The following is a 24,611-nucleotide window of genomic DNA, read 5'->3' as shown; positions in this document are numbered from 1 at the left end:
TTTTTTTAAGTAACCCAGTGCTATGATTTGACCATGATTTGGTCAATAAAGTCATCTTAAAAGTCACTGCATACACTTCAGTAATTATTTAATTTATTTCTTTTTATATTCATACTAGAAAAAAAAAGCAATATCTGACTAATATTTCATATTATCAGTTCCATTGATATCGTACAGATAAGAATATTGGTAACAGCATTGTTTGTTTCTGTGGGTATGTTCTTGGTATCTTAGCAGTTCTTGTCATTACCGCTTGATTATAGTACACCTGAACTATCCAGTGCTGGCTCTGCACTTAGGATGTATCATGATTTAATAGTTAGTTAGTTTTTATTTTCATGTGCTATGAAACAAGTGTGTGTTTGACTTTACATGTTTGAACCTTAGGGGTGACACAGCACTTTGTATTGCTAGAAAAACTTTTTAATTGTGGACCCTTTGCTGTCAACTATTTTAATGTTTGATATTGGCAGACCTTAAAGAGATCATAGTTTTGTTTTATGTATGGTAATGTTCAAAGTCTTTGGCCCCTCCACATATCTTTATATTTTGGTTTAAATTTGGTTACCAGGAACAGTAATTTCTTGACAAATGTGCAATCATACAGGTGTGGTGAAAAGTTTAGATTCACTCCTTATGGGTATGAGTGTTATGGGAATTTGGGTTTTTAATGATTTAGCTGAACTGTTTTTGGTTTTTTTTACCTGAATGGTATGATTGTACAGTATTGTATCTTTAATGACTTTAAAAAGCAAGAATTGGGTGCACACGTTTTTAATTTACTGAGGAGAACAAATGGCTATATGGCAGCTGTGTCACTGACAACTGACAATCTAAATGTTCTTGCTTAACAATGACTGTAAAAAAATCAACATTGATCAGAAACTTTTATTCCTCGTTTATGCAAACAGATTGAAAATTGGACTTATTTCAAATATACAGTTATGTTGTTTAAAAATGTTCAGTATAAATGAGTTTTTAGCTTCAGCCTAAACTGAAAATGTATACACAATCTGAAGACAAATAAAACAAAGCTCAAAATCAAGATCTTTTTTAAATTTTTTGTTTTTTATTATTTCAATTCAATTCAATTTTATTTATATAGCGCCAAATCACAACAAAAGTCGCCTCAAGGCGCTTCAGAGAAAAACCCAACAATCATATGACCCCCTATGAGCAAGCACTTTGGCGACAGTGGGAAGGAAAAACTCCCTTTGAACAGGAAGAAACCTCCGGCAGAACCAGGCTCAGGGAGGGGCGGCCATCTGCTGCGACCGGTTGGTAATTTGTTGGTATTTGTTGGTAATAATTTCATGTGGTCTTTAGTGAACAGTTCCACAAGTTCTTGTTACTCTTCTGGGCTTTTAAATAAAGTGAGTAAACTTCTTTGTAACGCCACCATGTGTCAGGTAAACTTTAGCATACACATGAAAACATCCTAGAGAAGATATTTGGTCTCTTCAATGGTGCATTTCTTATGAAACTTTTGACAATCTCTTTGTCAACATTTCGGTGGCCAATTTTCATTAACTGCATGACAGTGTTTGGATATTTCCACTTTTCCTGGAGTTCATTGTATACTGCCACGCTGACCTCTTCAATGTCCTCCAAGGAGATTTTAAGCTTTTGGGACACAATTTTACCCCAGACTTTTTGGGCAAGCCTCTGTTTAATGGCTTCATCAGCCCCTAGAGGCAATTTCCCTGCTTCATTTGTATTGCTCATTGCGTGCATAACCAGATCTCTGGCAAAGCGTTCCACAAGTTCTCTGTACTCGTCTCGGTTTTTAGATAAAGTGAGTATTCTTTTGGGTAATGCCAGCAGATGTCTGGTGAATGTTGGGACAGTAATATCATCCTCAAGCTCTTCCTTCAGACTTGAAATCAAATGTTTTTCCTTGCACTTATGCACTTTACAGAGATTGGTGAAAATGGCTTTCGCCATACTGGGCAGCCTCTTTGGACATAGATCCAAATGTTTTCCCTCAATTTCAGGCCAGATTTTCTCAAGCAGACGATAACAGTTGGGAATCCTTGTGGAGTCTTTGTGTTTAGAGGAGACTTTCTCTAAGGCCCGTGAAACTACCAACTGAGTAAGTGCATAAACAAACATTTTTTCTGCAGACACATCATCAGATGCCAGACTGATGACAGAAGAAGAACCAACTTCTGACTCATGTACAGCTGGAATCACAGGCTTTTCCACGGGACAAGCTTCTATTTTGTCCCAGTGTTTTGTATCAGCTGTGGGCTTTTTCTTCATACAGCTTTTCTTTGGTTCTGCTGTGGCTTGGGATTGTGTGTCCACATGCTGAAGACATTTGCCGGCCTCTGTCTTCAGTTCTGCAGCATCTGTTTTTTTATTATCACTGCAGTTGTCTACAGATATTTCTTTCAGGATGCTGTCTTTTCCTCCTTTTGCCTCCGTTTCCTTGCATTTATCAACGTCTGACTCATATGCAGCTGGCATTGCAGGCTTTTTCATGGGACAAGCTTCTATTTTGTCCCAGTCTTTTGTATCAGCTGTGGACTTTTTCTTCATACAGCTCTTTCTTGGTTCTGCTGTGGCTGTGGTTTGGGATTGTGTGTCCACATGCTGAAGACTTGCACTGGCCTCTGTCTCCAGTTCCGGAGTTTCTGTTTTTTTATTATCAACACAGTTGTCTACAGATATTTCTGTTACCATGTCTTCCTTTGCTCGTGTTACCCCTGTTTGCTCATGGGAATCGGTGTCCACTGACTCAAGACACTCCTCTGACTGTGTGGACACAGGAGCTCCCTTCTCCATGGTTGTCTCTGTTGCATCCACTAACATGGAGCAAAGTTTCAACATGTCCTGTAACAAAGTGGAAGGCAGCTTAGAGTTGCAGTACTCTGGGTTTGACTGCAGAGATCTCCACTGTGGTACAATTGTACCAAAAAAGTACTCGCTTAAGGACTCCCATGTTTCCACTGAGGAGTAACTGTGTGGAGTTGTCATGTTGAAGGTTGTATTTCTACTTCTTTGACTCTGAATTGGAGAAGTGGAAACAAATTGCTGGGGGGTTGATGTTGTGGCAGGTATGTCTGCTCTTTGTGAACTAAATGTGTTTAAATGTTGCTCGCTGTTCTGATGCATGAATGCGCTCTGAACTAAATCGCAGGTGTTTATGGAGTTCTGGAGTTCTATTTATAGGCTCGTGTCCTGTAGGCCACGCCCACTGCCCTTTGATAATTGCCAAGCCCCGCCCACACCGAATGACTGTTGCCTAGCAACCGCTAGATGATAGTAGCACGGATGGGCACAGCCACTGTGACGTCATCCAGTGTTCTTTGATCAAAGAGAAGTAAGTGTTGGCTTTCTTGCTGCTCAGCAATTGATAACAAAGAACCTTGAAATGTGTTTTTAGCTAAACTTTGACACAGCTGCAGCACATTAATAATAATGAGAAGCTACTTAATAATATATATATATATATGTATATATACATATATGTATATATATATATATATATACATACATATATATATATATATACATATATATACATATAGTAGCTTCTCATTATTATTAATGTCCTGCAATAAATAGATAAATACAAAGAGGTTTTTTAAAAGTGTATAAGAGCCAAAGTGAATCTTTATGTTTTGTTTATTTATTGTGGTGGTACAGGTGTTTAGATTTTCCTGCACCTCAGGTGATCGCGTGTTATTTACGTGACACAGGCGTACTCATCAGGGAGGAGGTGGCTCTGATCGGGTGTTCACCCACTATTTTCACAACAGTGATGTGTATATATGTGTGTTGTGGGTGCACAAGTATGCATATATGTCTGTAAATTGTATATGTTTTGACGTATTACTGGGGTTAAATAAATTAAAAATTACATGCATTATGTAATGTAATTGTAATGAATTTCTGAGGGAAGAAAAAGTGTTCTGTGTTCCTGCAAAGTACAGGGAGCAGGGACTTGACCGGGTGTCACAACTTATATATATATTGTAGCTTCTCATTATTATTAATGTGCTGCAGCTGTGTCAAAGTTTAGCTAAAAACACATTTTAAGGTTGTTTGTTATCAATTGCTGAGCGGCAAGAAAGCCAACACTTACTTCTCATGGTGCATATCTACCAGCTTGCAGTGTGGTTCCTGCACTCCACAGCCTCTTCTGTTCCATGCAAGTAGATTTTCTCCAGGGCAGGAGAAACTATTTCTAAGAAAAGAAACAGACTCAGCCTGTGCACAGTAACACTAATCCTCTTTTTAAATGTAAATAACAAAAGGGCTACCTGACATAGATCGTGTTTTTACTTTGCAAGTTCTTGATTAGGGGTGGGTTTTGATTATCGCCTTTCTGATTTCAATCCATGCTAAATTGAATAAAGTGATATTGATTCATTAATCCCGTGTCGATTTGTAAATTAACGTTATTATGCCTGAAACGCCAGCATCTCAGGTTAAACCTCACAACATGTCGTCAAACACCATACAGCTAAAACAGTAACTGGGAGCAGGTTTACGGATTCTGCATACAAACGTGAACACAGAGCGTGGACCCGACGCGTCAGAATCAGATTTTGGTGTGTCATCGGGTCCGCGCTGTGTTTGCCTCTTTTTTCTTCGCTGGCTTCTGCAGCTGCGGGTTTCATAACTCTCTGTTTACATCTCTAATTAAGGCTCACATGTGTCAGCTTTCTTTTAATAGATACGAAATGATGGATATATACCGATACATGACCAGAATTGTAATATTTCTGACTGAGGCAAAACTTTCCAGATTCCAATCAAATTTAATCGGATCCTGTATCGAATCAAAATGATTCTACAAATCAGTAACGATGCAGCCGTACTCAGCCCCCTAAGCATTTTCCCTTTCCAGTTCACAATCAATCCCACCCCTAGGTCAAAAATATGTATAGGACAATTGGTCTAATCTAATATTTTGTATGAACCTGTCCAACTGTCCAGTGATTAAATGACAAGTAGATGGAGGCAGGACTCCACAGCAGGGGCATACTCCATAATGTGCTGTGCGTTATCATATGTATAATGTATATATTGCTCACTTATTGTATTTACCAACATCAAGCAGTTATGAGCAAAGAAAGGCCACACCATAGTGCATGTTTAAATAGGGAAAGTTTATTGATCAAAATGTATTACGCAAATACGCATTACATTTTTTCAGCCCCTCAATCGAGTAAACAAAACCAATTACATGTTCAAAGCAACGGAATGGTGGCCCAATATCAGAGAGAACTCCACTCTTGAGTGAGCAGTGATGATTGAGCAGTCCGTTTTATTTTGCAGATTCAAGCTGCTCTTCAAAATATTCGCCACCAGATGTCACCGGAGAGGACTGTGTTGAAAAGCTTCGAGTAATGAACCATTTTTCAATACAAGCTTCAGTGCTTCGGAAAGCTTCATTTGGCCATCACTACCTGTTACTACCACACACCAAATCCGGTCATTGGTACTTCCTGGCTTGTGTAGCCTCTAGGTAACAAAAGCTCAACACTGGGCCTGTCAGGGCTCTGTGTGCGGGCAGGCAGAGATGAGGATCCAAATGCAGGACTCGGAAAACGGAATGCAATTTAAAAACCTCAGCTTTATTGCTGGCAAGAAAACAAAACATGAAGTGATGACTGAACACTGAGACCAAAAAACACACAGGCATAATCTGATGGTACGACGCGACACCGACCATGGCAAAACACAGGGCTTAAATACACAGGGTAGTAATAAGATAAGATACGATAAGATAACCTTTATTAGTCCCACACGTGGGAAATTTGTTTTGTCACAGCAGGAAGTGGACAGTGCAAAAGTTATGAGGCAAAAATTAGAATACAATAAGAATAAATACAGTACACAACTGTACAGAATAGAATAAAATAAATATACAATAAGATAAAAATAGAATACAAATACAAATACTATATACAACTGAGTAAAAATACAACGATGACAGAAAGGATTATTGCACTTAGTATTATTGCATATGTATGGATGTGTGTGCTTGATCAGTTAAAGTCTTTATTATGGAGTCTGACAGCAGTGGGGAGGAAAGACCTGCGAAATCTCTCCGTCCCACACCGTGGGTGCCGCAGTCTCCCACTGAAGGAGCTGCTCAGTGCTGTCACAGTCTGCTGCATGGGGTGGGAGATGTTGTCCAACAGGGATGACAGCTTAGCCGCCGTTCTCCTGTCACTCACCACCTCCACTGGGTCCAGAGGGCATCCTAGAACAGAGCTGGCCCTTCGGATCACCCTGTTCAGTCTCTTCCTGTCCCCAGCAGAGATGCTGCCACCCCAGCAGACCACACCATAAAAGATAGCAGAAGCCACAACAGAGTCATAGAAGGTCTTCAGGAGTGGGCCCTCCACTCCAAACGACCTGAGTCTCCGCAGCAGGTACAGCCCTTTCCTGTAGAGGGCGTCTGAGTTATGAGTCCAGTCCAGTCTATTGTTCAGATGAACACCAAGGTACCTGTAGCTGTCCACAGCCTCGATGTCCATACCCTGGATGTTCAGTGGTTGCAGTGGAGAATGCTTGTGCCTGTGAGTGGGCGTTAAGGCGTCTGGGAAGGGATCTCAGAACTGGATTATAGATGGCAGAGAGTTGGTGTCGTAAACCCCCGCCTCTGTTCAAAGATGGTCGCTCACAGTGGACATAGATGGCTTCTTTCACTCCTCTTTCAAACCATCTGTCCTCTCTGTCCAAAATGTGAACATTGGCATCCTTGAAAGAGTGTCCTTTATCCTTAAGATGCAGATGGGCTGCTGCCCACTCACATCCTGGGCCATCTGACCTCAGGAATTCGCATGATAAGGTGGGGCCAGGTTTCACAATGAACACACCCGAAACTCTGGCTGATTGGGACCCACGCCCAGTTTCCCACCTTGGCTCAGGCGATTAAAGGATCATCAGGGGGTCCTTTTGTCCCTCTGTGGGGGATCACTCCCACTAGGTTTATATCTGGGACTCTCCACCATTTGACCTTAGAACTGAAGAAGCTTCTCGGATGAGAGGTGAAACGTCTTCAAGCAACTTAAAGAAGTCCAGACGCTTTTCTTTGCAAGCTCCTTTGACTACGATGACCTGGATGACTGAGAACCTTCACAGACACCAGTTCCTTGGTTTTACTGGCGTTGATCTGGAGGTAGTTCAGCTGGCATCAGTCCACAAAGTCTTGGGTCAGACCTCTGTACTCCTTGTCGTCCCCATCAGTGATGAGGCCGACTATTGCAGAGTCATCAGAGAACTTCTGCAGGAAGCACTGGGTGGAATTGTGGGAGAAGTCTGCAGTGTAGATGGTGAAGAGGAACGGAGCCAGAACCGTTCCCTGTGGGGCCCCCGTACTGCAGACGACCCTGTCCGACACACAGCCCTGAGTCCTCACATACTGTGGTCGGTCGGTGAGGTAGTCCAATGCGGGAATGGGCAACAGAAGGGAGACACAGCTGGGGGAGATCAGGGCTAACGAGACGGGGGAGCAAAGCTGCACACACTAACATAAGACAAAGACTTTCACAATAAGACAGGAAACAAGAATTACTAAACCAGATGCAGACATGACACTGAGAGACAGACTAGACACTGAACAGAAACTGCAACACACATGAGAACCCAAAACCTAAGAACTGATCCCTCACCAAGAATAACAGAAACAGATCTATAATGATAATAATAAACAAAGCACCAGAACATCAGAAATCAATGGAGTTTTCCTGGTTTTATTTTGCTTTTCTTTATTTGTGTTATTCCTTGTTTAAAAGCTGTAATTTCACAGATGATAAGTTTATCACTCACAGCATACGCAGATGTACCACAAACCGATGAAGATCATGAAGACTTCTTTTCCTATTTGTTTAATGAAGATGAAGTGTAACTAATGATGTAATAACTGAGAATGAGAAAGAAAAGTAGTTACTTACACTTACTAACTTTACTTACTAACACTGATACATTTCATTTTCTGATCAACAGGAGGGAATGTCAAAAGAAAATTGTGTATATATGATCAGCTACATGAAATGTGCTCTTTTATTAATCAATAAGCAAATGTCTACGTGACTTCTGTCATGAACTCTTCTGTGATTCCTCTTCTTCTAAGAACATGCAGATTTAGAAAAAGGGGAACCTCAGCTCTGAGTTCTTAGAACAACTCTGTTTTATTTGTACACACACACGAACACACACACACACACACACACACACACACACACACAAGACAAGTATAAATAAAGCACGCAGACAGTGATGAGACGCAGGTCGTGCGTCCATGACTGCGCTCGCGAGTGAAAGACAACTGCAGTGTTTGTGTTTTCTAACTCAGGTGTCTCAAGCTGAAGAACTGCGGGGTGATTCTTAGAAAAATCCCCTGTCAGTAAGCATGCAGCAAAAAGGACCCTCTGCACTCTACGTCCACTCTTCATTAATTCAGTCCATTCATAGTACCGGACGAAGCTTATGACCATCAAAACACGGAGCGCCAACTCGGTTATGAGCACAATTGCATTGGGTATAAATAAAATAATAAAACAGCTTCATCTAATAATTAAAATGAAAAAATCAATAATTTTCAACCCTGATAGTATCTACCTTGCAGTATCTGCCATGTTAGCAGATGAATATGTCTGGGCTCCAACATAGATGCTGCTGAGTATGATCTCTCCTTCCATACTAATCCACATCAGATATTCACTTATAGACCAGCCACAGAGCCTACTTTGGCTGTTTCGGATTGCGTAAACGCAAAAACTGAGATTTTTTTAAAACTCTGTTTTTGCGAGGAATACAGAGTTCGTCACACAACGTCAAAGGTATGTGCTTTTTTTCACATCACGCTGTGCGCCACGTTATTGTTTACATGAGATCAATTTCTACAATGACAGAGACAAAAAACTGTTAATCTTACTATCTTCTGTTTTTACACGACACACGAAGTTATTTGTCCCAAAAATTTAGAAAGTCAGAGGCGTCAAGGTGCAATTATTTTACGTGTAGTTGTTTTTTTCCTGTGTAATAATGTTCAACATTGCTATCAATACATTCTTCAAAAATGCCTCAAAATGGGTTTAAAACCATAAACAGCTGTGGGATACTGTTTGTCCGTGATTTGGAAAAGGGGAAAAAATTCGGCAGGATCAGCTTGATGTTATTTGTATCCCACTGTAACTTTACTGTATAAAGAGCTAACATCTCCAAAATGTCAGGAGTGGTGAGTCATTACAAGAAGTGTTTGTGAACTAAAAATCAAAAATGTGGGATACTGTTTGTCTGTGATTTGGAGAGCCCAGTGCGTGCTCCAGATGCAGGGAAAACTAATTCTGTCGCAGAGACCTACCTTGGCAGTTGTGCAGGTGAAGCCAAAGGGAAGATATGCTTCATCATATTTTCTAGTCTTTGGCCTGGAAGGAAGTTGGTTTGGAAACATATTTGACGATGTTTCATCTCCTGCTTTGCGTTTGTGTGGGAGCCACGTCAAAAACCTGTCCATTATGCTAGCAGTGTCCAAGCATTCTTTCTTTTTCCTTTTCATACCGTGCCCCCCTTGCAATGGCTCTGCACCCCCCTAGCGGGTTGTTGCTAGTTGTCTGTTATGCCCTGCTGTCTTCTAGCTTGTGAAACTGAGGCCAAGGAAAAGGAAAGCCTGTTGGGATGTTTTTAGAGTTGTTTAGTGGGAGCGGTATCAATTTTGTCTCGACAGGTACTAGTGGATAGTGTGAGCCACGGAAGTGCATTTTAGTAGTTTTCTTCCCTTTAGATAGGTGAATTTGTGTTATGCTTTTTTTTTTGGTTGTTTTTTGGGGGGGATATACCACCCTGTGTTGCTGTATCTCTGTATTGAGAATAAAGTTTAAAATTTAATCATTTTTGCATTGTTTCACTTCTTTATATTCTCTCTCAGCTTTATTCATTGTTGCTTCCCCAACCCTCCCTTATACTTCCATCTTGGTGACGTAACAGTGTTTTGTTTCTCCATTAGATTGTCAGTCCTTTTTGTATACTGACCCGTTCTCACTCCCGACGCGTAAAATAATGACGATTTGTCACGTCCCTTAACTTCTCATGCTGACGCCTAAGGTACCCTTCCACGTTTTTATGTGACGCTGTGGGTTGTCAGTTCATGCATGTTACTAACTAAACTTCTTCCCTGGAGTTTCTGTGCTCTCTCATCCAGCAGGTTCCAATGGATCGTGGCTGCTGCTGTGGTCCTGCTTGACATCTACTACATATATTATTACTCTCTGACTTGATTTGATTAATTTATATTACAATGAAGGTGTATAAAGCATGACATGAATATAGAAGATATTTCATCCTAAAAAATTGTCATATGTCACAACCTAAATTGTCCTATTTTGTGTGTGGTTGTCGTTGTTGTTTGTTATGTTTTTCTCCTGACAGTGGCAAAGTGTGGGATGACACATGGGAACCTGCGCAGTTTTACACACAGTAAACCAGGCACCACAGGTCGCAGAGATCGCACAGTTCACAGCTTGTAGTTCAGCATAAAAGTTCAAAATAAAATATTTACTATACATTTCAACCAGTGTCAGTCTCTGTTTCACTCTCTAATTGTGGCTTAAGTACCTAACATATTCATGAATCTGATCGATCAATAATATCTTCCCTGCACTCGATATCTCATAGTTTTACATACTGTATCAGCCAACATTATTGTCTACATCCTCATAAATATAGAAGTGACTTGCTTATTATAACATATTACAAGGTAAAGTAATACTGCACTGCACGTATAGTAAGTAACACCTACTGTGTATGGGAGCCTAAAGCAAAGTTAACTGCACCAGTACCAGCTTCAGAACATATTGTATATTATATGTTTCTACCTTTTTGTAATATGTCATGTTTAGATGCAGTGACAATTGCACATTTGGAGTTGTGGTCATATGTGGTCTTTATATACAGGGTATTAAAAAAAATTGACATTTTTTGCTATTTTTCTTGTTTGTTTGCACAATATTATTGTGTACATATTACATATGTAACATTATTGTTAATATTATTATTAGATATCAAAGATACAATTTGATTGAGGGTTTTCCTGTCATAATTTCAATAAAAATGCAATTACACACGTAAACAATAGGATCAAAATAAACTTTTAAAAAGTCTGTTGATCAAATGCTGATTTTCAAAACATTCTAGAGGAAAACAGAGATAAAATAATCTGAACAGTAACAGTGATTGTGGATGATGATGGAGGCTTCAATGGATTATTCTGTTTCAATCAATAGGTTTGTATCTATGACCATAATTTCATAAGTTTAACAGGTTGGTTTAGGCCTGGCAATACAGCAAATATTCACAAACTTTTGTTTTTGAAGAATGTTTATCTTTTTTGAAGCTATCTGGCAAAATGAGACAACCCTTTTAACCTAATCTTTATGTCTTTTTTGTGGCTATGATACTGGATTTTGGTTTGATGCATATGCAGGTTACAGCTGGGGAATGGCAGTATGTTGTGGATTGATTTGGCATGTTCAACCACTGTTACACCAAACTCTCTCACTTATAACATGATAAAGGCCTCTTACTCAGTGTCATGGATTTTCTATACTTTTGGGGACACAGGGCCAAAGTCTGAGGCAATAAGTCAGATCAAAGAAGGCAATGATTCTAAAATGGGAGTTTACTTATGTCATTATATATATCCAGGAATATGTGCCAGAGGATAGTTGTCATGAAATCAATATTAAATCAAAGTATTCCTTAATTACCACAGCTGACACGAGTTCTCCATAGCTGCCTGCTGTCTCAGGATCTGTCTCCAAAAAGGACCAGGGAGCGCTAACATGTTATGTTCTAAACTGATGAAGAAAATGCACATTAAACATAGTATAAACTTACTGAGTGAAGTAATGTCAAGAGGATTCCTTTAGCTCCTATTGGGTTGGTTCCTTGATCAATGCAATACAGAATCATTAATCTGGTTTTATGTAATGTCCTCAAAACATGTCAAAATGAGGCTCACTAGTCTGTGTGGCCTCCACATGCCTGTATGACCTCCCTACAACACCTGGGCATGCTCCTGATGAAGTGGCAGATGCTCTCCTGATGGATCTCCTCCCAGACTCCAGGACTAAAGCATCTGCCCACTCCTGGACATTTTGTGGTGCAGTTGGTGGATGGAGCGAGACATAATGTCCCAGATGTCCTCAATTGGATTCAGTTCTGGGGAATGGGCGGGCCAGTCCACAGCATCAATGCCTTCGTCTTGCAGGAACTGCTGACACACTCCAGCCACATGAGGTCTAGGATTGTCTTGCATTAGGAGGAACCCGGGGCCAACCGCACCAGCATATGGTCTCACAAGGGGTCTGAGGATCTCATCTCAGTACCTAATGGCAGTCAGGCTACCTCTGCCGAACACATGGAGGGCTGTGCAGCTCCCCAAAGAAATGCCACCCCACACCAAAACTGACCCACTGCCAAACTCATGCTGGAGGATGTTGCAGGAAGCAGAAGGTTCTCCACGGCGTCTCCAGACTGTCACAAGTGCTCAGTGTGAACCTGCTTTCATCTGTGAGGAGCACAGGGCGCCAGTGGCAAAGTTGCCAATCTTTGTGTTGTCTGGCAAATGCCAAACATACGGCACTGTGTTGGGCTGTAAGCACAACCCCACCTGTGGACGTCGGGCCCTCATACCACCCTCATGGAGTCCATTTCTGACCGTTTGAGCAGACGTGCACATTTGTGGCCTGCTGGAGGTCATTTTGCACAGCTCTGGCCTTTCTTTCCTACCCCACAGTACCTTCCCTTACCATTTGTTTCCTACTCTTTTACTTCTTCTTTGATGACTGTTGTCTTTCTAGATAAGCAATTTCATTTGCTCTGGGGCGAGTCAATGGCTCGGGTGCATTCTGGGACTGTCAGTTCACCAGTGTGCTGGCATGCTTCTTAACAAACACACCACTACAGCAAACATCTCAGTTGTACTTGTTGATTTCTTCGACAAAACACTGAACAAAAAAAATTTACTTGTGAGTGTGCTGCCTGGTGCTTTTAAATTTTGTGATTATTTGAGCAGCCCAGAAAGCATCCCATAAATTAAATTATGTTATCGTATCTGAACATGTACACTAGTCATTAAATTAGATGGGAAATAATGATTCAGGGTAAACAACTGCACCAAGGAAATTCCATTTTTCTTCTCAAAATGTAAAATGTCTGTTGAAAAATCACATTGAACAGAGATGTGATTAACTTTTTATTTTACCAAACATAACATCAATGATGACACAATCAGTCTTCATCAGAAGTGCTCAAATCACTCTCAGTGGCATCGTCTGGAATGTCCTCCTCCTCCTCCGAGTCCATTTCCAGGAGTGGTTGGTGGCTGAGGATTCTCTTGTACACGTCCTTTACTTTGAGCATTTCAGCTTTCAGTTCACTTTGTTTTTTTAAAACCAGGCTACAGAGTCCCTTCTGTGCATCCTCCGACATGCCAACAAAGGAGGCTGTAAAAAGAACAAAACAAATAAATATGAGAAAAGTAAAAAAAACAAACAACAAAAAAACATCACCTCATAAACACAAGGAATTAGGATGCTGTAATTAAACATTTTTTTTAAAAGGGAGAAGGCAGTGTTAGCTAGCAATCTAGATATAGGTAAAAGATCCAGTAAGACTTTAGCATCTGCTCTTATTTTCAATCGATTCATCAAAAAATTAATAAATAAATAAAGTGCTTACAGTCTGAGGAGATTGTCCCCAACACCACAGAACGCATTTGCAACACTGTCCAGTGATGCCGCATCTCCCTGCAAAGGATCATCTCCTCCTCTCTCAGGCGCCTCACAGCCATCACCTTCTCAAAGACCTTTCTCTTTGTCCGGAGGTCAGCAGCAGCTACAGTTTAACAACATCAGATGGGAAAACATAGCAGCATATTATGATTCAAGAACAAAACATTCAACTACTGCTCAGATACTGGGAGCTTGTTTAAAAAGGATATTTATAAATCAAGAGCTTACGTTCACTTGTGCTCTGCCAGGGCCAAATATCGGTCTGCATGAGGGCATCACTGGATACGATTTGCTTTGTTGGTTCAGCGAGCTTGTTGTAGTCGTCAACAGCAGCCGCCAAGCGTTTCTTCTCAACTAAGATGACCTTGCGAATTCTGTGTCGCCTCTTGTTGCTATCTGTAAATAATCATAAAAAATTCACACCTTCACATAATGTATATAGTTTCATTTTAATCTACACTCATCAATTTGTTTGCTAGAACAAATCACATCCAGCTTAAACAAACCTGGATCTGATTTGATTCTGTTTACAAAGTAGCTGTACAAACTGAGCATCAAACGGTCCGTTTCAAAGAAACTGGGACGTACCATTTTGTCTGTAAAGACTTTGTGTTCGCACTCTGATGATGACGACAAGCTCCTCTATTCGTGCCTGCAACGCTCCAAGGCTGCCATCAGTTTGATCACTTTCTAAGTGAGAGGAATATTAATCAGAATACAGGATGAGTAACAGTCACCAAACTACAGTGGACTCTGTAATCACTGACTTGATGACATTCATTATAAGACATCTGGAGCCTTCATGTGCTGCTATCTCATGATAATCATGAGATAACAAGTATGTTGGTGTTCAGGTTTATAAAACCAACTAGTACGACATCATTTCAACCCAGGTTCTATCCAATTTGATGAAACGCAACAACTCTGCCATAAATTTGCTTTTACAAGGCTTATTTTTCATTGTTTGTTGACACTGTCAGAAAGATCTTAACTCTAAGTTCTTTAATGAGGCCATGGTGGGTCCTATTGTTATACATGAGTGCATTATATTGAGAGTCACCTTCAGCCCATTTCTGCACATCGGCCACCCATTGCTGCAGTGTGTCGTCATCCACACCCAGCTCATTTCTGGTCGCATTCAGGCTCTCCACTTGTTCTCTAAGGATCCTTATGATCTAAGAATGCATTCATAAATGTCATTCATATGGGGGGCAGGGATAGCTCAGTAGGTAAAGTGGTCGCCCCATGATCGGAAGGTCGGCGGTTCGAATCCACTTAACGGCTACCCTGAGGTACCCTGAGCAAGGTACCGTCCCTACACACTGCTCCCCGGGCGCCTGCTTAGTGGGCTGCCCACTGCTTCACTGAGTGAATGGGTCAAATGCAGAGAAAAACAAGTAATTTCCCCATGGGGATCAATAAAGTATCTATTATTATTATTATTATTATCATTATATTGACATTAAAAGAGTACTGGTGTTTTCCCCCCATTACCACACACATTAAAATGGGTGTTGAAAAAATGACCTTTAGATATCGCTGGCTCAAAGTGCGGCCCAGTTGTTCCACTTTCCTTTTGTTCCACCCCAAAGCCAGGAGGGTCAGCATGTCTGTTCGCCCTGCATTTCAGTTAGTATACAAATTAGAATTAATGAGCAGGAGACTGAGTGGAATCTCAGACACGGACACACACCTGCTTTAGACATGTACTTCGTTGTGATGGCCGCCCTAGACAGGAAACTGTTTACTTGTTCCACCTCTTCTCCAACTGTTGAACCGGCCCCATCCTGAAACGCACCTCCCCATTTGATCTATAGAAAGGAGGTCACAATACATGACTGCTGAATTCATTCAACCTTATAACAAAATGTCTCAAACTAATCCAAAACTACAAGCTGCAGTATACCTCGCATTTCCAAGTGTGAGCCTTTGCATGCATGACGGAGAGAAAAGGACGCATTGACAAGAGGTTCCTCAGCTCAGGGCACTGCTGAGCCACCTTGGTTAAATAGGGGAAATATTTACAGGCCACATCGGAGCAAAGGAACGTAATATGTCCTGGGACGCTAGCTGCCAACTTCCTCTGGAGAAAAAGGGGGTAAGCAAAGATCTCCCCTCGAAACATGTTCAATGCAGCTAAGAGGACTCCGTGGCGACAACCAGCTATTTCCATGCCCTCTTCATCCAACTTCCCAGTGGACTTTTTGGACGACTCCTTTGCTGCAGTCCAAGATGAAGATCCGCACAACCCTTTCCCCGGGACCTATACACTCAAAGATTTTAACATAAAAGACATGACATGATTAAGCCCTATCAGGGACAAACTTTTTAAAACAAATGCATAACAATTAGCTGAATTAGCCTCGAGTCACACAAGACCTCATATCTCCCCAGGACAGCACTGATAACACAAAATAAAAATCATGTTTTTTTTTTTTAAATACACATGGTGACAAAATTAAGTACACATTAAGATAAAGTAAAGTAAATAGTATTACGACAACACCAAGAGAAAAATAAAAAAATATCGACCCATCCATATATGTCCACACACACGTATTTGTATATGGTTACGGCATTAACGTCATTTTAACAAGATTAACGCTAACAGCACTAATATATATATATATGTGTATCTTACATGATTTGTGTGTCTCTGGATGTATTTCACAAACTCAGCAACTTCCTCATCTTTTTCAATGAAGACACCTTCAAAGTTCCCCTGCTCTGAAGTGCTGAACGAACACAGTGACAGTTGTTTGAAAAGAAACATTAAAATACATTTTTCTACAAATCCATATTTGACTTATGTACACAATGCATAACGTACCTTGCATTAGACTGAAAGCGATAAAGCTTGCGGTTTCCATCAACTGAGACGGCAAGCATGTCTGGAGTGCAGGCAGGGCAGTTAAAGCATGGCTCCTTGCACATCCTGTCCACCTCAAACTTTACAGCACTCCATTCCAAGAAACTTTTACTGAAGGCATCAGCTGATATTCGACCATTCTTTTACATAGAGGACATACAACAGAATATTCAAGGACAGTCATCATAAACATTGATTTGCACAATTTCCTTAAACTTAGCAAATTTAGAAACTCACCCTTCCGAAATGGGCTGTTCGTTCATCCAGCATTTTGACAAATGCCTTAAGTGACATCCCTGGTGCAGCCTTCTTAATGTCATAGAAAGACTGAAAGGCATCCATTGAAAACAGGGTGCAGAAATTTAAGGTGCCAGGCCAATATCCACTACCCAGGATGTCCTTAACTGAGGGGGACCACATTAGGCCACAGCTGGTGCAGCTCACCACTGGCAGTGCAAGGTTATAACGGCCTTTAGAAAGGATAAGGAGAAATTCAGTCATGGCTCAAAGCATTCATATTTTTCATGTTGTTTTCAAATCGGTCTGGTAAATCCAAACGACCTTTGACAGGTGCCCACATATACTGCGGGCCGAGGGTAATTAAAACCAAGATAGCAATGCACAATTTGCAATAAAACCTCCAAACACATCTATTGTGTATGTAGTGTGTGACAAAAGGGCAACTTACCATTTATGGTTACAAGAGCCACAATTGCGCCGGGTGAAACCTCAACGTTACCTGCTGGGCAGTCACACACATGGTCTGGCCTTTGCACAGGCAACAGCCGAACTAACATTAAAACACACAATATATATAAAAAGAATTAGAAATTAACTGATACACAATAAATATACAATAACAGCACCCACTCATACATAGCAAGAAATGCATAAGACTTAAAAACTGTACCTATTGGCTTGTGAAACTCTGATGAAGGCTGCAAAAACCCTCCTGTTACTGCCTCTCTGTTGTGCAGGACAAAGCGTGTGTGAACTGCAATATCACAGTCAGCACAAAGGAATGGAAGAGGCAGGCAGTCCAGACACCTCACAACTACTTGTTTGCCACACTGACACACACGGTGTGACTGTGGATCCAGAGTAGCTAACATATTGTCTACAAGACAAGGCCTGGCCTCTTTCCACTTTTGCGAGGACACCATATTTCTGATCGCCCAGTGAGTAGCAGCTGACTCAGACGACGTCTCACAAGTCATGGCTGTGTCCTCTTCTCCATCCTCCAACAACTGAAGGAGCTCCTGACGAAGCACCTCAGTTCCATACACTAACAGAAAAAAAATAAAGAAAGGAAGAAACTCTTCCACAAAGTGAAAAACACTCTAGGCAGTATGTTTCTTAGGACTCCACAAAAGCCCTGCATAACTCAACTATAACAACAAATATAAAAGTAAACAGAAATCACAACATATACAAGAAGGTAAAGTACCTTTTGTTGGGTTGACACTGGCAACATAACTAGGTTCTTCACGTGGACATTGATGCTGCTCTGGACACTTGGGGGGGGGGGGGGGGGATGAAGAATATTTACTTACTGAAATTCTTTGGTGAAAACAAGTTGTGAGATAAAATCAATGGTTGCGTGAACACTGACCACGTGGCATGCAACTAGTACTTCGACTGGTTGATGGTCTTTGAGGAATAAAATCTCCCTGTCTGTCACGTTTTTTCCAGCGCACTGGTCTTGGCTGAGGTTCACTCTGTGCATCATTCTACGCAATTAACAAGGAAAAAAGGGAACACCTAAAATACAGTCTATGATTAAAGCAAAGATTATCAAACATCTTAAGTTAACCAACTTAATTTGACATAAACTTATACACATATATAAAAATTTATTTAAAAAAAATTTCAAATAATATAACGTTTACTCCGTACAAAATATTAGACAAGCGTGTTCCCTCTTTAACAACTGTTTCCACTAAAAATGTTACCTGCATATCTTGAAGGAGTTCGTCAGCAGCCTGAAGCTCTTCCTCCAGCTCGGGATCCTCTGAATCACTCATTTTCAAGCTAAAGAGGAAAGAGATTTTTGCAGAACTCAGTGACATAAACACATAACTAACGCAATTCAAATGATTTTCAGTCTTGGCGCTCCAGTTAACGTTAGCAATTAACGTTAGCATCATCAGTTTGTAAAGAGCTAGCAGAACTCTTAGCGCAAAAACTGCTTTACGCACCATGTGAGGGTATTTTGCAGCACACAAGTCCTTTAACGTTTGTAATAGATTTAATCCATCATCGTTGGATTAAATGGCTAATGCTGCAGTAGCCACGTGTAGTCGTTACCTAGTAAGCATGCTGACGGTAGCTGTAGCCATTTTTAAATACATTACACCGTTTCCGAGATCAGTCACCTCTGTTTGTTTGAAGCTTTTATGAAAAAACTAACTTTGAAACACACATCAAGGTATTACTTTAAATATATGTATTTTTTACATACCTGCATTAGAATCAATCAGTTCCGCCTCATTTTCTTATTCTTATAAATGGGTCTCTCCGTTCTCCCATCAGCCTTTGCTTACACAGGTTGCGTCTGATTGGCTGGAGCCGAGCGCATCCAAAACTAACAGGAGTGGTGAATGAATCTATAAATGTGTTTTACGTGTGAAATGAAAATAATAAACCTAACAAAGGATTATGTACGTTAAATCTGCGCACTTTCAGATCGTGAATCAGTTTGGAAAACACTGTGTGATGGCCACAACATGAAGCGATTTTATTGTTGAATTATCAGTGATACTTTCACGTGTTTTTGTTGAGAAATGTTAACGATGTCATTAAAAGAAAGCATTAAATTAGGGAGAAAAACCCGTTCGCGGAGAGGGTCCCCGGTTCTCCAGTTAGATTGTGCTTCACGTCATGTTTCGCTGTGATGAGGTTATTATTGGAGTAAATGGATGGCTGGAGCCTCTGCTCGAAGCGTCTCTGATCGCCGAGAGCAGGTTCATATTGGAATGAATTGACAACCCACAGCGTCGCATAAAAACGTGGAAGGGTACCTTAGGCGTCAGCATGAGAAGTTAAGGGACGTGACAAATCGTCATTATTTTACGTGTCAGGAGTGAGAACGGGTTGGACAAAATACAACTCCACAACATTACTAGCGCAAAAAGACAACCTTCCATTTATTTTCACTTAAACAAGAAGCTGGTTTTTATGTACATTAAAGCTTTATAAAAATTTAACAGTGCAAATGCAAATTCCTTGCTGAAAGTTTAACCGAAAGGCATTTCCAGTAGAAATGGGCTGAGATATCCTGAGCATAACCATGTATAATATCCACTGAAGTTAAAAAAAAGGTGCTTTGCAACATTAAACTGCAGTGTGCAGTACGTATTTTTCGGACCATAAAGTGCACAGGACTATAAGGCACATTAAGCGAAACAAAGCAGTCAGATAAATCAAACTTTATTAAACTCATTCTTCTTGCTTCCTCCACTTCTGTACCATTGATTCATTAATGTTGAATTCTCTGGCAGCTGCTCTATTCCCATGTTGTTGCAGTAGATTAATAACTAACCTTGTATTGTGGATGGATTATCTCAGTTGTTCTCCTGACTGAAGTTTGGTCCGTTTACAGCATCCTGCCATGCGATTGCATTTGTCTCTAACCATGAGGAACCTTCACGTTAACTTTTATAATCATTATATACCAGCTAGCCCAACTTCAGTAACCCTACAAACGTCACTGCTGTTTAGTTTCCTGTCTTCATTTATGTTGGAAGTGATAGCAGAGCTGTACGTTTGATTTTTTTCAGAAATCTCTCAGTCAGAACATTCAATATCATGCTTAGGTAACTAGCGAAACTAGCGAGCTAACTTCCGCTAGCTTCCTGCTAACTTCTAACTCCGTTAAATGTAATCAATTTTGTTTTCATGGATGCCTGGAAGTTAAACTTCATAGTTACACCTGGTAAAGCAGCAATGCTGATCGTTTTATTAAAGATGAAAGAATTTAGACAGTTTTTAACTCTCAGTGATGCTGCAGTGTTCGTTTGACCTGAAGGATACGGAGTTTAGGACACAGATTACTCCCAGATTTAAGAGCATCTTAGTCCGACAAATACGACAATAACGACGGCCGCTTGCATGTTCTGCAAAAAAATGTGCTTTGTCGTGTATCTGACGGACAAACACCAAACCAGTTCCACATCACTGAAGTTGCACCATTTTTACAAACCAATTCTGGTTCATCTGTTTCACTCAACAATCGGCCATGTGCGTATGAAAACAAAGGCTCTGCGCATGCGCGTTTTACTCATATTCTATCGCGATATTTCATTTTCCTATCGTTGCCTAACATTATACCGGTATTACCGTGAACGGTATAATATGGCCCAGCCCTAAATAAAACAAAAATTTATTTTAGGGTAAGGCTATATATAGATTACCTTAACAATGATATCAGGGAGGGATGCTGTCAGCTTAAGCTCGTCCTGCAGTGCCAGCGTCCTGGACATTAGAATCTCCAGAGTTGGAAGGATTCCAAAATAGCAGTTCTCTTCTCCTTGCAATATGTCTAGTGCAGGGCTGCCCAATCCCAGTCCTCGAGAGCTACTATCCTGCAGCTTTTAGATGCATCCCTACTCCAACACAGCTGAATCAAATGGTTTGATTACCTCTTCAGCATGCCATCATGTTTGGCAAAGGCCTGATAACAAGCCATTCATTTGATTTGGGTGTGTGGGAACAAGGATGCATCTAAAAGCTTCAGGACGGTAGCTCTCGAGGACCGGGATTGGGCACCCCTGGTCTAGTGCAACAGTGAGTGGCTTCAACACGATACAATACTCCTTTAGGAACAGATACTCCCGATCAGTGAAGCATTTGATTCCAAACTGAGTGCAGACAGTATTTAATTCAGCAAGGGGAATGTCAGTGATCCTGGACAGAGCGTCGTGAAATGAATTCCATCGTGTTCAAACAGGTACTATGAGTTTTTTCTTGAAAAAATTATCTACCAACTCTGAAGCAACAGAAGAACGGTTTGCTTTTGTCCACATTGCAGAACACTTTGAAGTTGCACTTCTGTAGATTAATTTTGCCTCATTTGCTTGAAGCCATTTCTCAACATCATGAAAAATTAAGTTCAGTGTGTGTGATGCACACCTTAAGTGTGGAGGGAGAGAAAACTATCCTTCAGATTCTGTGGAAAGGGTCTGCTCAACATCAGTAAATGTCACCTCTTCATCTTCTTCCGATTCCTCATCAGAGTCTGATTTTTGGAACATTCTGAAAGCTTTGATAAAATTGGACCCGTTGTCTGTCACGGTGGCTGTCACTTTAGAGTTCAGTCCATAAGCCGAATGTACTTGCTCGATTTCATTGCCGATGACATCATATGTGTGTCTCCCTCGAACTCTTTTACATGCTAGCGCAGCATGTCCTCGTACAAAAGTAGAAGGATCAATCCAGTGTGCCGTCATTCCGAGAAAACTTTTGTTATGGTTCGTCCAAATGTCAGCAGTCGTGGAAATATATTCCAAACTCTCGAATGTCTCTTTAAGCTCCATTTCCATGTCAGCATAATGGTAAATGGCCTGCATTTGTATAGCGCTTTTCTAGTCCCTAAGGACCCCAAAGCGCTTCACACTACATTCAGTCATCCACCCATTCACACACACATTCACACACTGGCGATGGCAAGCTACATTGTAGCCACAGCTGCCCTGGGGCGTACTGACAGAGGCGAGGCTGCCGGACACAGGCGCCACCGGGCCCTCTGACCACCACCAGTAGGCAAACATGGGGTTAGTATCTTGCCCAAGGATATTTGGCATGCAGCCAGGAGGCAGCCTGGGATCGAACCACCGACCTTCTGATTAGTGGCTGACCTGCCACCTGAGCTACAGCCACCCTTATCTAAGTAAGTAAGTAACACTTATCTAAGTAAGTAGAAAACGTTTTTCGATCATGCAGTGCTGCTTTTTTGCCACACACAGGTATTTTGTTTAATATGCACCTAAAAGATGGAGACTCTACAGTACGCAGCGATAACATCTCTTCCACAACGTAACCTGCAATCATTTTCTTAAGCTCACCTTCAGACACTTTCTGTGTTGCTGAAGTGAAATCAAGTTTCGTCTGCTTAGCAGGAGTTGCCGCGGTGTTATCCATGGATGATGAAGATGGCTCACTCAGAAGGCTTTGTCTGTGCTGCCGTGTCAGGTGCTTCAGCAGATTACTCGTGCTATTGACAGCGGCCGATAATTTTTTCTCCCCAGGACACAGCTTACATATTACCGTAATGTTCTTGTCTGCTTGTTTTAGAAAAGTGAAGTGACGGGAATATTTCCATTTCATAAAACAGGCCCTCGCTTCAGCTGAGTCCGACATCTTCGGCTGTAGAATACGACTATGCGGCAAACTGGCGCGAAATGACGTACAGCTGCACTACAGCGATGTTAAAGCGGCAGAGTTTATTTTTACCTTTAGAAGATAAATTATTGAAATTAAATAATGATTTTCAGCGAGTTTAGTTATTTTTACAATGTAACGCAAGTACATTGTAAGTAACTGTATTTAAAATACCTAAAAATGAACAGTAATTAGTTACTCTACTTTTTCAGTGGAAAAGTAATTTAAATACAGTAACGTGTTACACCCAACACTGTCAGCTGGTCAACCTCACTCAGGCGGACATCCATATCAGCCAACCAAATGACAAGCTCCTCTGTCACGATCTGAGGGGACAGACCGTGCAGTGGTGTGTGTGGCAGAGGAGGAGCCAGACATTCGAAACACCCGGGGCTTAGCCCTAAAGGGTAGTATGCATGTGGGATTTTTTTTTTTTGAGGGGGGGGGGGGGGTGTAGAAATGACTGAAAGATTAATAGGCTGTGTTTTGAGTTTTGTTCAAAAAAGAATGACTTCATATAGGGAAATATATATATCACACATGCAGGACACCTTAAACTAGTTTTTTAATTGAGCAGCAAGACAGAACGAAGTCGGGGCTGTATCAAGACACGAGGACTAAACCCCAATTCAACCAGACCAAGAACTGATCCAGAATTAAAACAGGACTACAACAGTTCAAAAGCAGGATTACTGAGGACTTAACCAAGACATAACCACAATCAGAACTAGATGATAGTAGCACTAAAAATCATCATAGACCTGCACTACACTTATTTATTTAATTCTACCAAAGTACAATATTTAGATTGAGAAAAGTTTATATAATTATTTAGCCTTGTTGTGCAAACAAGCCTGCAGAACTTAATAAATATAGAATTTGAAAAATAGCAAACCTAAAAAGAAACACTAGGTACGAGATACATGAGTACCTATGATACAGTGATACTTTTAGTAAGCAACCATTTGACTAACATGTATGTCTCACCTGCTCTTGTTCATCTCTGTTCTGTCCTCATTCTCCATCTCCCTCTCTCTCCCTCTCTGCTCCTCTCTCTCCCTCTTTGTGCTGACAATCATCAAATATACAGTTGAAACCAGATATTTACAAACTCTTCAGATCAAAACACAAACACTTTTTTAATTGTAACATCAAATCAGACTAAATGTTTATTTTTTTAGATTGATAAATATAAAAACATATTTGTTAACTTTAAGAGTAAAGAGAGAAACTGTCTGTGTTTTTTAATTGCAAATGGCACCAAATTGTATTCAAATTGAGCCACACTTATGGAGCTCCACGATTCTTTTCCTGGTGTTTTGGTTGACATCTCTTGATTTTCCCATGTCAAAGAAACAGGCTCTGTGTTTTGCCTTATATGCATCCACAGCTGTGCTACCAATTTACTCACATGGACTCTACTAACCTATCAGAAGCTTCTTCAGCTCAGAATGGAATCGTCTGGAGTTTTCTTATTAATTAACAATAAACTTAGTGTATATGTACTCCTAAATTTAATGAAAGTGATAAAAAATAGACAGCTCTGTCTCTCTTTATTCTGACATTTAACTAATTCAAAATATATTTCAATATTTATCTAAAACAAA

At 40.7% G+C, this 24,611-nt stretch overlaps 1 protein-coding gene and 2 long non-coding RNA genes across 3 annotated transcripts in view; 2 read left to right on the top strand and 1 right to left on the bottom strand.

Moving 5' to 3' along the window:
- LOC309699266 overlaps positions 1 to 24,611 on the top strand; it is a 348,161-nt gene that overhangs the window by 59,769 nt on the left and 263,781 nt on the right. The gene's annotated exons all lie outside the window — the stretch shown is intronic.
- Positions 9,925 to 10,534, top strand: LOC309699264. Its single transcript, XR_014274282.1, has 2 exons — positions 9,925 to 10,267; positions 10,393 to 10,534. It is a non-coding gene; the product is annotated as an uncharacterized lncRNA (long non-coding RNA).
- On the bottom strand, positions 13,255 to 18,146 carry LOC309698158 (uncharacterized protein; the record flags this gene model as incomplete). Its single annotated transcript, XM_082520470.1, has 14 exons — positions 18,074 to 18,146; positions 17,537 to 17,911; positions 17,315 to 17,416; positions 16,864 to 17,096; positions 16,588 to 16,766; positions 16,399 to 16,492; positions 15,664 to 16,020; positions 15,451 to 15,568; positions 15,285 to 15,376; positions 14,818 to 14,932; positions 14,346 to 14,447; positions 13,986 to 14,153; positions 13,705 to 13,860; positions 13,255 to 13,469 (listed from the first exon to the last, which is right to left on the bottom strand). The coding sequence occupies exons 2-14, from the start codon at positions 17,841 to 17,843 to the stop codon at positions 13,255 to 13,257; spliced, it is 2,238 nt and encodes a 745-aa protein (XP_082376596.1). The 5' UTR covers positions 17,844 to 17,911; positions 18,074 to 18,146.

This window comes from Aulonocara stuartgranti, assembly GCF_965226115.1.
Source record: "Aulonocara stuartgranti genome assembly, chromosome: 22".
NCBI lineage: Eukaryota > Metazoa > Chordata > Actinopteri > Cichliformes > Cichlidae > Aulonocara > Aulonocara stuartgranti.
The sequence above is the reverse complement of the archived record's forward strand: the minus strand, read 5'-3'. Positions and strand labels throughout refer to the sequence as shown.